The sequence below is a fragment of the Cucumis melo genome, chromosome 7, assembly GCF_025177605.1.
Source record: "Cucumis melo cultivar AY chromosome 7, USDA_Cmelo_AY_1.0, whole genome shotgun sequence".
Classification (NCBI taxonomy): domain Eukaryota; kingdom Viridiplantae; phylum Streptophyta; class Magnoliopsida; order Cucurbitales; family Cucurbitaceae; genus Cucumis; species Cucumis melo.
Genome location: NC_066863.1, coordinates 1817857 through 1829112, shown reverse-complemented (window position 1 = coordinate 1829112; position 11256 = coordinate 1817857). Strand labels below are relative to the sequence as shown.

At 29.0% G+C, this 11256-nt stretch overlaps 1 protein-coding gene across 1 annotated transcript; it reads right to left on the bottom strand.

Moving 5' to 3' along the window:
- Positions 1 to 2322: 2322 nt before the first annotated feature.
- Positions 2323 to 6339, bottom strand: LOC103493615 (serine carboxypeptidase-like 2). Its single transcript, XM_008454442.3, has 14 exons — positions 5714 to 6339; positions 5198 to 5343; positions 5011 to 5087; positions 4718 to 4840; positions 4126 to 4228; positions 3992 to 4026; positions 3798 to 3899; positions 3631 to 3717; positions 3350 to 3505; positions 3201 to 3272; positions 2943 to 3061; positions 2736 to 2849; positions 2606 to 2651; positions 2323 to 2503 (listed from the first exon to the last, which is right to left on the bottom strand). Exons 1-14 carry the CDS (start codon positions 5920 to 5922, stop codon positions 2423 to 2425), a joined length of 1470 nt encoding a protein of 489 aa, XP_008452664.2. The 5' UTR covers positions 5923 to 6339; the 3' UTR covers positions 2323 to 2422.
- Positions 6340 to 11256: the final 4917 nt, after the last annotated feature.

Sequence of the window (11256 nt, the reverse complement as noted above, 5' to 3'; positions counted from 1 at the left end):
ATAATGGTTTAAATAAATATATATTTATTGTAGATTTTGGTGAGAGAAAAATAATAATAATAATAAAGAAGTATTATTATTATTACTAATGGTTATAAATGCCTAAGATTAAGGCATTGATTTAGGAAAGATAATGGGAATAAAGATATATGTATATTTTTTTGGTATTATATATATATATCCTAAAAGGAAAAGGAAAAGGAAATAATAATAATAATTATTATTATTGTTATTATTTGGGTCTATAAATAGCATTGGAATGCTTAAGATGGAATTAAAGGAAAAAGAAAAAGGTTCTTTATCTTCTTCTCTAAAATAACCCTCTGCTGTCGCCGCCTCAGTTAAAGTTAAGATTGGTCTCTTTGGAAGCTTGAGGATTTAAAGTGATGAATTAAGAGGATTTTTCGACCTCCATTTGAGTAACCTTGGTAAGCAAATAAAATTAAATTAATATTTTATTAATTTAATTTTGGATCTATTTGAGGTTTTTTTAAAGGTTCAATTGGCTAAACTTTTTAAGATCTAAATCTTGGATTTTTCCCAATCAAGGTTGAATTGGTTTCAACCCCAATTTTTAGAAAGTTAATTAATTTGGGAGGATTTTTGGATGTTAGCCAATTGCTAATTTCATTAATTAAGATACTAAGTGTTCCTTTTATGATTAGGATCAAGTTAATTGGAGAATTTTACTGTCAACTAGGGAGTACCTTTGTTTGGCTAAAATCTTCAGGTAAGAGATTCTCCTACTAGACCTTCGAACTGAATTCAAGAGACCGCATGTAATTATGATTATGCATTGATGGTAGCTAAAATGCATAACTTGATGCTACCGATAATGACTGTCATTGTATTGATGTTAATGATGATGACTGAGATTATTATGTTGATGATTGATGATGATGACTGATGTTATGTTAATGACTGGTAGATTGATGTTGATGATTGTTAATGCATGATATATTAATCACATGATTAAGGACGTTAAGATTAATATTCATGCCATGTTATGATGTTATGTTATGCTACATGCTATGGATAGGGTGTTCTGTTAACTTTGTCTATTAGAGTCGTACCTGCATGGATGTCCTTCGGGATCACCACCTATTTAGGACTGAGTGGTCCGACGGGACGCCAGTCTAGCATGGATATAGATATGATTCGAGTGATTCGACGGGGTCCTCGCATCTCGATTGTCTTAGTGTTACCCCCGGGTTCACTACAGACCAGCATGTCCTAGGTGCTCCCTCGGGACACCGAAGACCAGATTTTCGTTCCTATGGGAGCGCATGTTGCACGTGTTCGGGAACGTGTCAGAGATTGGGTACCATTTTCAGGACTCTAATGGGAAGTTAACAGTTAACAGACACCTAGCGGGACTAGTAGTAGGTCCCTTACTGAGTATATGTTTATACTCACTCTTTCTATGTTTAACATTTCAGGCGAAGGTAAAGGTAGAGGAAAGCTGGTGAGCGACAGAGAAGGATCCGTGACATGCCATATGGGGACTCAATTTTGCTTCCGCGTTTATGTTTCAGTGTTTTAATATTCCATTTTTAATGAAAAATTTATTTTTCCCTCGTTTCAAAAAGTGTCTCTTGTCATTGTTTCATTTTAGTAACGACCTCAGCTTAGTATAAAGAGTTGGGTCGTTACATATACATTATTACGAAAACATGATTCGAGATCAAGATCATAGGAGAGGTTCTGAAAACGAAAAAGAAAGAAAGGAGTTAGAGAAGAAGAAATTTAATTACTTGACAGTCAAGAGCATAGTGAGGTAAGGTTCTTTGAGGAAAGCTGAAGCAATTGTTGATCATCAAAGCTGTTATAGAGACGTTGAAGTCTATCCCTTGGGGCTTGGCAAAAACGACGCAAAATACACCAAACATTGATTCTACTCACACACTACAATAATTAAATTCATTAAGGAGATCATTGAGTCCATTACACAAATAATTTATTAGAAGCAAGTGCTGGTTCATTGAGTCCTTCATCCTTTGTGTTCATTTATATATGGATGTGATCGATATAAAAGACAATTTATCGAATTTAGTTTTTACTGCACGCGATCTCAAGATCATTCTTCGTATTTTCACTTATTAAAATATATTTACTAAACGTAAAAGTAAAATTTGACCTTGAATAAGTATACATTTGGAATCTTTGAATCGATTACTAACTTTGCATTTTTTTTTAATTCTTAGAAATAGATTTTTGATGTCATATACATTTATCAAGTATAGAGTAGTAAAAATTATTTAAATATACTAAATAGAGAAATGAATTTTCAACATTCACCAAAAACCTTTAAAACATACAAAATTAAATAATTGTCCATGATTTTATTTATTTGTAATAAATACTTCAAACTACCAAAAGAAAGAAAAAAAAGGATGAAAAGCAAAATTTTGGAACCATTAATTTACAATGAGTTATTGGTTATCCAACGGCGGAAAACAACGCTACATGGTTCTGGTGCATAATCTGCTGTGTGCCCTCCACCCTAAATAATGTTTCATAGAAAAACAAATGTTAATTAATTATATAACATGTACAAAAAATAAAAAGATTAATTATATTCTATATCAACTAAATTTCCTCTGACCTTTATAGTGGCAAATGTCATTCCATTGGCATAGGTTCTTGTGTACCTATTAAGAATTAAATTACGATTGAGCTAAAGAATCACACCTTCTACTTAATGTTATATATATACAAACAAAATAATTAATTACCCTCCAACTTGGTCTTTGATAAACCATGGCCTCCAATCTTTCACGATGGGATAGTTTAATGATTTAATCCATGTTAGAGTGTTTAAAGTTGGTACCATGAAATCATGATCTCCGCTGTGGTTAGACCAACCAAAATATTAATTAGTATATATACAAAATATTGTTGGGCAGTAAGGATTAATAATTTTGATTCGAGTTATACATTACCTATAAATCAAAGATCGACAACCTCGAGAGCTGAGGTTCGCATGATAAGGGACAGAATTTGTAATATCATAAGTATATTCACCTTGAAGGTTACATCTAATCCATTCTCCAATGGTTCCCTATTAAAAAGTAGATTGAATATGTTCATTCAATCACAAAACCCAAATCTGTCTTCTTATATATTTTCCATGCTCCAGTTCTACACTTGTCTGTAATTCGATATCAATAATCTTCTTTGCGAAAAACTTAAAAACTTACCTCACGTATGTGTAGTGCTTCTCGAACTTGATTATCGTTAAGCCAATAGGAACCAAGTACATATGGATATGTCTGCATAAAAACAAAAGATATATATGATTTTGTTTTTAAATATAACAAAATATATCTCTAATCAGGAGAGGAATTACTGGACAGCCAAGAGTTGGAAGGGGTGGCTTCGGTTCTTCAAGTACTTGATTACTGTTGTAAAGAGATCTTCTTCTTCGACTAAATCCTTGTGGTTTTGCAGAGTCCGGTGGACAGTGCCGGAACAAAATGTGGCCAATATTAATTTCCGAAATGGTCTATGATTATGGTAAAAAATAAAGACAAAGAAATTAGATGTCAATTCATTGAAAGTAATAACATCAGTGGAAAAAAAAAGAAAAAAACTTAGCAAAATAATCTAATATGTTATTATATTACAAACCTTTTCATAGGTATCATAATGTCTTAAGCACTCTGTATTAGAGGGATCAATATTCATATATTCTCCTTTGCAACTACTTGTTAATGACTGCAAACCATGGCGAACTATATGTTATAATCGAAATGATTTTCTACGAATAATATTCATCCATTTATATTATATATTACCTCAAATAATTCATCGGAAATGAGTGTCATGCTATGAGCAAATGGGATTGCGTAATTATCATTTGTATTAGTGTCCGTGACAGGATTCCCCAAGATATACCCCTAATGTATAAACAGAGACAAGTTATGAAAAGGACTAGTTACATATATGTTCTACAAATAGTGTTACCAGAGAGAATTATACAATCTCAAACCTGAAGATTTATTGCAGGTAAGATGTGCTTATTTCCTATAACATAAATAAAGATAATAAGAAGAAGACAGAAAAAATGGAAACCTATCCCATTTACAATTGATATGTCATCAAGAAAGAAAGAAGAATGCATACCTTCTAATATTTCATAAGCAATCGCTGGAACAGTAATACCAGAATATGAGTCTCCACCAACGTAAAATGGATTTGATGTAAACTCAGGATGTTCGACCAGCCACTACAGATTTCATATAATTACCATTGTTGTTCCTAACTGATAATAGTTTTTCTATAGTTGAATATAGGACGAGAAAGGGCCCGTTTAATCTAAATATTGAAAATTCAAAATTAAATTGAACATATAAATATGAAAAATTAAGAGAGAAAAAAAATAAAACGAGTTAACAAAGATTGAAAAAGATAAAGAAATACAAAAAAATCATCAATAATTTTCGTGGACATACACATGTTTCCCGACCAATGAACTAATTAAAGATTTTAAAACATAAAAGAAATAGAATCAAATAAAATGTTAAACAGAGCTGGATGAAACATGAACATCACTAGAGCTCTAAGATGATACACTATGGTAAACTACTATGAGTAAGTGATTGAGGACAGACACAAACATTTTGCTATATTTAAACAAACCGTAAGAAAAAAGAAAATTAGGAGCAGGGTTGTGTACATGTATGTATTTATGTGTCAAATATATAATTAACTATACCTTCCTCAAAAATTGATGAATATGATGAACTTGAGTAAGATCTCCTGAGTTGAGAGATTGTAAAGTTTTACCATAGGAAAAACCAGAGCCCACAGGTGAATCCAGAAATATTATACTACAATTCTGATATCCATGATCACAGCAACAAAAACGAGAGAAAAACAAATACAAAAAAAAAAAATGTCAATCATTTTTTGAAATATAACAAAATGAATCAAAATATTTACAAAGTATAAAATTATAAATCTTTCTATGACAAGGAAAGTTAAAAGTAGAGTAGACAGATGTGTAACCTTTGTCCATGAATAAGGGTTTAACTGTAGTTGAGGTAAACTCCCATTATATTCCTCTATCTTGAAATTTAGAGGACCTTAAAAGGAATAAAGTTAAATCTAAGAGTTAAAAAGATTTGGAAAGTCAAGGTCGAAATTAATTACAATCTTGGTATAGAAAAAAAAAAAAAAAGATTTGGTTTTGTACCATTTTCAAAGGCAAATCCTGAAACAGAAGAGCAACCTGGGCCTCCAGTTAACCAGACAATGAGGGGATCATTTTTAGGATTTCCTTCTGATTTTACAAAATAGTAAAATAGTTGGATTTCCTCTCTTTCGCCCACACCCACATATCTGTCAAAATTAAACACACACACATATATAAATATAAATGTACAATGGGTTTTTGGTGTTAAACTTATGACTGATTGAAAACAAAGATGATGATTTTTTTTTAAAAAATGTATATATATAAAAGAAAAATTGGAGAAGAAGAAAAGAAGAAAGAAGATGGAAGTGAAAAGAAAAATCGAAGAGCAGAAAGAAGATGAAAAGGAAGAAAGAAGAAATAGAAGCGGTGCGAAATTCAAAATCCAACCCTCATTATCAAACATGTTTTAGCAGAGGTATATGGTTAAGTATTGGATGGTTTTGTTTTTGGAAAGCAAAAAATAGAATAAAGATCAATGAGAGAAAGGAGCTGTAAAAGTGTAAATTAACTAACCCGGTTTCGAGTTCGAACGGAAGAGGACCTGAGAACCCAGGAAGATGCTTAACTGACCTAGATGAGACGCCGGCGGAGGAGGAAGGAAGCTGAAAAAGAAGAAGGAGGAAGAAAACTGCGGACCTGAAAAGGAGAGTGGCCATGGGAGATAGATCAATGTTGGCATATGTTACGTAGATCCCTGTTGGCCTATATAAAAACACACCCATAAGGTTAGTTATAATTCCTTTTCTAATGTCATTGTCGAAGAAATAACATCTTGGATAATACACCCAACACAATGTTTAGCTTTTGGGATAATCTTAACCCTCCAAATTTGGAATTTCCACCACTGTTCCCGTTGCTTAAATTTGAAGATGAACTTTTTTTTTAACACGTTTCTAACACTGTCCCTACTAATAAGACACCAATCAATGTTGCCCATGACGATTAAAGCGCCATCTAATCCCAATGCCCATGACGATTACAGAGACATGGATGGAGGAAAACGTGTCCACGTTTTGTGGCTAATGAATTCGTTCAATAACGTACAAGTAGAGACACATCTTCTCTTTTTTACTTTTTAGGTGCAAAATTTCGAAAGACAAATTTTTTTAGCACATCAAGTTATCGAAAAATGTTTTAAAAAACTCAACTATGTGACAACTTTTAGTAAGGGTGTTTAATGAGTCGTGATGAGATCTTATGTCCCTTGTTGGAGTTGCAGTTAGAAGATAAACCCGATCCCAATTTCAAATGAAGTGGTTGTGGTGTGTGGTGACAGTAATGAAAAGCCACATTATTGCAGGAAGTCAAATTAAATCTGATCCCAATTCAAACGAAAGTGGTTGTAGCGTGTGTTGATAGTAAAGCCACATTGCAGGAAGTCAAATCTGATCCCAATTCAAATGAAGTTAGTGTTGTGTGTGGTGATGGTAAAGCCACACTGCAAATGATTGATAAAATAAGAGTAGAAAGTAACTTTTCCTTTCTAACTCAATTAATTTTGTGTAATACTTTTCAGAAGATGAAAATACTTTCTTTCTCTCTCTCTCTCTCTAAACTTCTCACTTAATTTCTCTCAAACCTTGTTGAAATGTATCTTCAAAAATATAAAACAATTGAGCCTAACAATTATGAAAAATAATATCAGGTTTAGGCTGCTAGTGTAACAAGGTATATTAAATTAGGTTAGTATTACGGTACAAACCCCGTAATTTTTTTTTTTTATATATAATTTTTTAGTTGATTTTTTTTTTCAAAATTTTAAATTTTGATGTCGATAAAAATAAAATACCCAAATCTTATTTTTATAAAACTTTTTATGGACATATAAAGAAAATATCGATTTCAACTGATATTTACGAAAAATTATACAAACAGAAAATTCAAAAAATAAGTTTAAATAAGTAAATACATTTTTTGGTTGCTTTAAAATAAATAAAAATGTCTGTTAGAATATTTTTTTAATAATATATTTTTTAAGAATAATGTTAAAAATATGTAGAAGCCAAACTACAGACAAAAATAATACAATGTGGGTAAAGTCGTGTACTTGACCGTCGAATTTTCTTTTTTCACGTTATTTACTATATATATATATATATTAATATTTAATATATCGTGTCCACTACACTTTTTAAAAATATTTAATATATATAAATTTATATTTAATATATTGTGGACCCACATTTTTTAAAAATAATTAATATATATATATTTACTTTTTTTTTTTATACTTTTGAAAAGACACCTATTTAATATATATATTAATTATTTAAAAAAAGCATGGCATCCACGATATATTAAATATTAAAAAACATATAAAAATATTCAAAAGAAAATGTAGAGTCTACAGATTGAAGTCGTGGACCCTATTTGATAAAAACAACTTTTAGTCAAATATAAACGATCGTCTACTAAAAATTTTTGAAAAAAATAAATAATCATATAAATAATTTTAAACGAATGAATGTAAACGATCGTATACCAAATTTTGAAAAAAAAATCGTTTAGCAATCGTATAATCAAATTTAAACGATCAAATTTAAGAGATAATCTTAACGATCATATATCAAGCAATAGCCAAATCTAAACGATTGTATACCAAACAATAATCAAACTTAAACGATTTTATAACAAATATATTACACGCGTTATTGACGACATGATGGTGATTCCAAAATTCTCTATTTATATTTGGAATATTTGAATCAATTACTAATTTTACTGTTTTTTTTTAACATTTATCCAAGTATATAGTAGAAATTATTTAAATTAAATACATCATCTTTCTACTAAATACTATCAATGATGTACCTTGATTATCCATGATTTTATTTATTTTACTTCAAACTACCAAAAGAGAGAAGAAAAAAAAAAAAAAAAGGATTTCGTCTCTTTCGTCCACACCAACACATATCTGTCAAATTTAAACATATATGTATATATACAAATTTATGTATAATGGGGTTTTTGCTATTAAATTTAGCAAAAACTCAAGCAAATAATGTAGTTTCTAGAGTAAATAAAGAGAACCAACCCAGTTTCGAGTGAGAAAGGAAGATGAAAAAGAAGGAAAATAGAGAAGGTGTAGAGACGTAAGCCCATGGAGGAAATGGCTTCTGTCAATCGAACTTTGGGTGTGCATGGGACTGAAATTACTAGATAATCAATTGAGAATGGGGCCATAGTATCAAATTTACTTTTTTGTTCTTATAATTCTTTTAAAAAACAACCAAATAACTGAGTTCAAATATGGTAAAATTACTACCTTCTATCAAACTAATCCCAAAGGCCAAGCAAAGAAAGAGAGCGACATGGATGGAGAAAAAGGTGTCCACGTTTCATGGTTAATAGTCACGAATTCGTACAATAGATTTAAAATATGAATTCGTACATTTCTGGGGATACATCCTCTCTTTCAAAGAGACATTATTTTTAAGCACATCAAGTTTTAGAAAAATAAATATTTGAAAAACTCAACTATGTGATAACTTTCAATAGGTAGGTATTTAATGAGGAGATAAGAGGTTGTCGTGTGTGGTGATAGTAAACTCACTTTTCCTTTCTAACTCAATTAATTTTGTGTACTATTTGAATAGAGTAAGTAACTTTTCCCTTCTAACTCAATTCATTTTGTGTAATATTGGAAATTTTGGTTTATAGAGAAATCAGAGTGATTAGGTGAAGATGAAGTTGATAAGTTTTACCCTACCAATTAAGACAAAAAGAATGCTGTCTGACTGTCTTTTTTGTATAACGTTGCCATGACAAATAGACACACACACAAAGGCAACTATGAGTTGGACTAAATCATTTAGACTTTGTTTAATATTAGATATTATATTAACTTTATCTTTGTCGCCACGTATCCGAGACGAGGCGGAGCGGCCGATATTCTTAAGAAGGGTTTAATTTTAAAAACGAAAAAAGAGGAGTCGTCACCATTTTTTTTACGGTGTGATTGGATACCGAAATAAAGTAAATCATTTTAAACAAAATAAAAACTGGTCTACGAAAAAAAATAGAGTTGAGTTTGGAAGTCATTTGTATACATGGAAGGTGTTAGCACCGGTATCACTCGTTTTAGAAAACGGTGACCAGATTTAATGTGTTGAATAAAATTCATTTTTTTAAAAGAACTAGTCTTATTTCATTGCTCACTATTCCAATATTTGGAGTAATAATCCCATAAAATAAGTGGGATACACCTATTAATTAGACTATATTGAGGAAAAATTCCTCACCTTAAGAATGAGAAATTATTACAAATTCTCAAATTTTATCATAGACTAGTCTTTGAATAAAGTTTTTTTTAAAACATTGATTAAATTTGTTTTTTATTGGGATCAAATCTCGGACTCCCAAATCCCTCATCTCAAGAATCTAGAAATAACGGACTCCCAGAAATTTCGTTATTTCTAGATTCCATCGTAGGATTTTTTTTTATCGAAATCGGTGTGGGTTATTATAAAAAAATGTAGATTAGGAAAACCTTATGAAGTATCTATTTAATTTTGAGTTTTAAAATAAATTAATTTTAAAAAAATCTAAATAGTTTAAAAATGGAGATTTAAGAAAGTTTTCAAGATCACGTGTAATTAGGGCTAAAAATATCTTTAAAAAAACTTCCACAAACTCTTAATGATCATCAAATAGGAATTATGCATCATAAGTCAAATCAAGTACACCAATAATAAATTATGCAAATAACACGAGAGATCAATGCATACATATATGTATTTAAAGTAATATACATAATAATTATCATTATGGTGGTAATGAGAATAAGTTAAAAGAAAAAGAAACGAAAGACACATAATAACGATAAATAAAATAAGAGAAAAAATGAAAAAGGACTTAAATGAAATAATAAATAAATAAATATGTAAAAAAAGAAATTAAATAAATAAGTGAAGAAAAGAGGACATAGGAATGATAATAAGTTAAAAAATAAAAAATAAAAATTATGGAAAATAATAATAATAATATAATAGTAAAAATAATAAAAAGTTTTTTTTAAAAAAAAATCACACATATAGAAGATTAAATAAATAAATAAATAAAAGTTATATATATAAAATAAAAAACAAACAGAAGGTTAAAAAAAATATGTATAAAAGTAATATTTACAATAATAATAAAATTATATAAAAAATTAAATTTAAATAAGTGAATAAATAAATTATAAAAAAAAAAAGAAGAAGAAAAAAAAAAAAGAAACAGATGCCGCCACCGTAAAAATATATATATATTTATATAATAAATACAATAATAATAAAAAGTAATAATAATAATTAATAAAAAGATTTTTGCTTATAACTTTTTATTTTTTCTCGATTTTCTAGAGAGAAGAAAAATGTTAAAAGACCTTTTTTTTAGGGTAGCGATAAAAAAGTAGCAAAACGAAAAGAATTTCTTTCGTAGAGATTCTTTCTAATATTTTTTTTCTCCTGTAAAATTTCTCTAAAACAATTTTTTCTCTCCTTTTTCCAAATGTCAAAGAACCCTATTTATAGATGTGAGGTGTGTCACAAATTAGGAAAATTTAGTAAGTATAAAATCAAATTAGATATTATGTAATTTTATTAATTTTTTTTCTAAAATACTAAAAATATGATATTGAAAGATTTTGTCCAAAATAAATTTTTTGCTTTTTTTCAAGTGATAAAGATAAATCAAATATAGTATTAAAAGAATTTTGTATAAAATAAATTATTTTGCTTTTCCTAATATCATAAATCAAAAGAAATTTTGTATAAATAAATTAATTTGCTTCTTTTCCTAAAGCGATAAGTAAAAGATGATTTGATTTTTTTAAATAACAAATATTCTCATTAACGACTTTATTTTCCATTTTAATAAAAGATTAAAAAAACATGAAATTTCATATTATTACAAAAAGATTTTACATTTTTCTCTTTTAACAAAAATAAATGAATAAAATATCTTAAACATGACTACAATTAATATTTTAAAAAATAATAAAAAATATGTATGATAAAATTAGGTGGCTACAATCTTGGTCTACTGTTACCATATGACAAAAATGCATGGAAACA

Bases quoted from the DNA above. Each gene is read 5' to 3' on its own strand.
- LOC103493615 (XM_008454442.3), bottom strand. From the start codon at position 5,922: ATGGGTGTGTTTTTATATAGGCCAACAGGGATCTACGTAACATATGCC. The intron at 5,344-5,713 runs GTTAGTTAATTT...TAATTTTGACAG, and splicing joins CCGTTCGAACTCGAAACCGG to ATATGTGGGTGTGGGCGAAA. The intron at 5,088-5,197 runs GTACAAAACCAA...ATTCCTTTTAAG, and splicing joins AGGATTTGCCTTTGAAAATG to GTCCTCTAAATTTCAAGATA.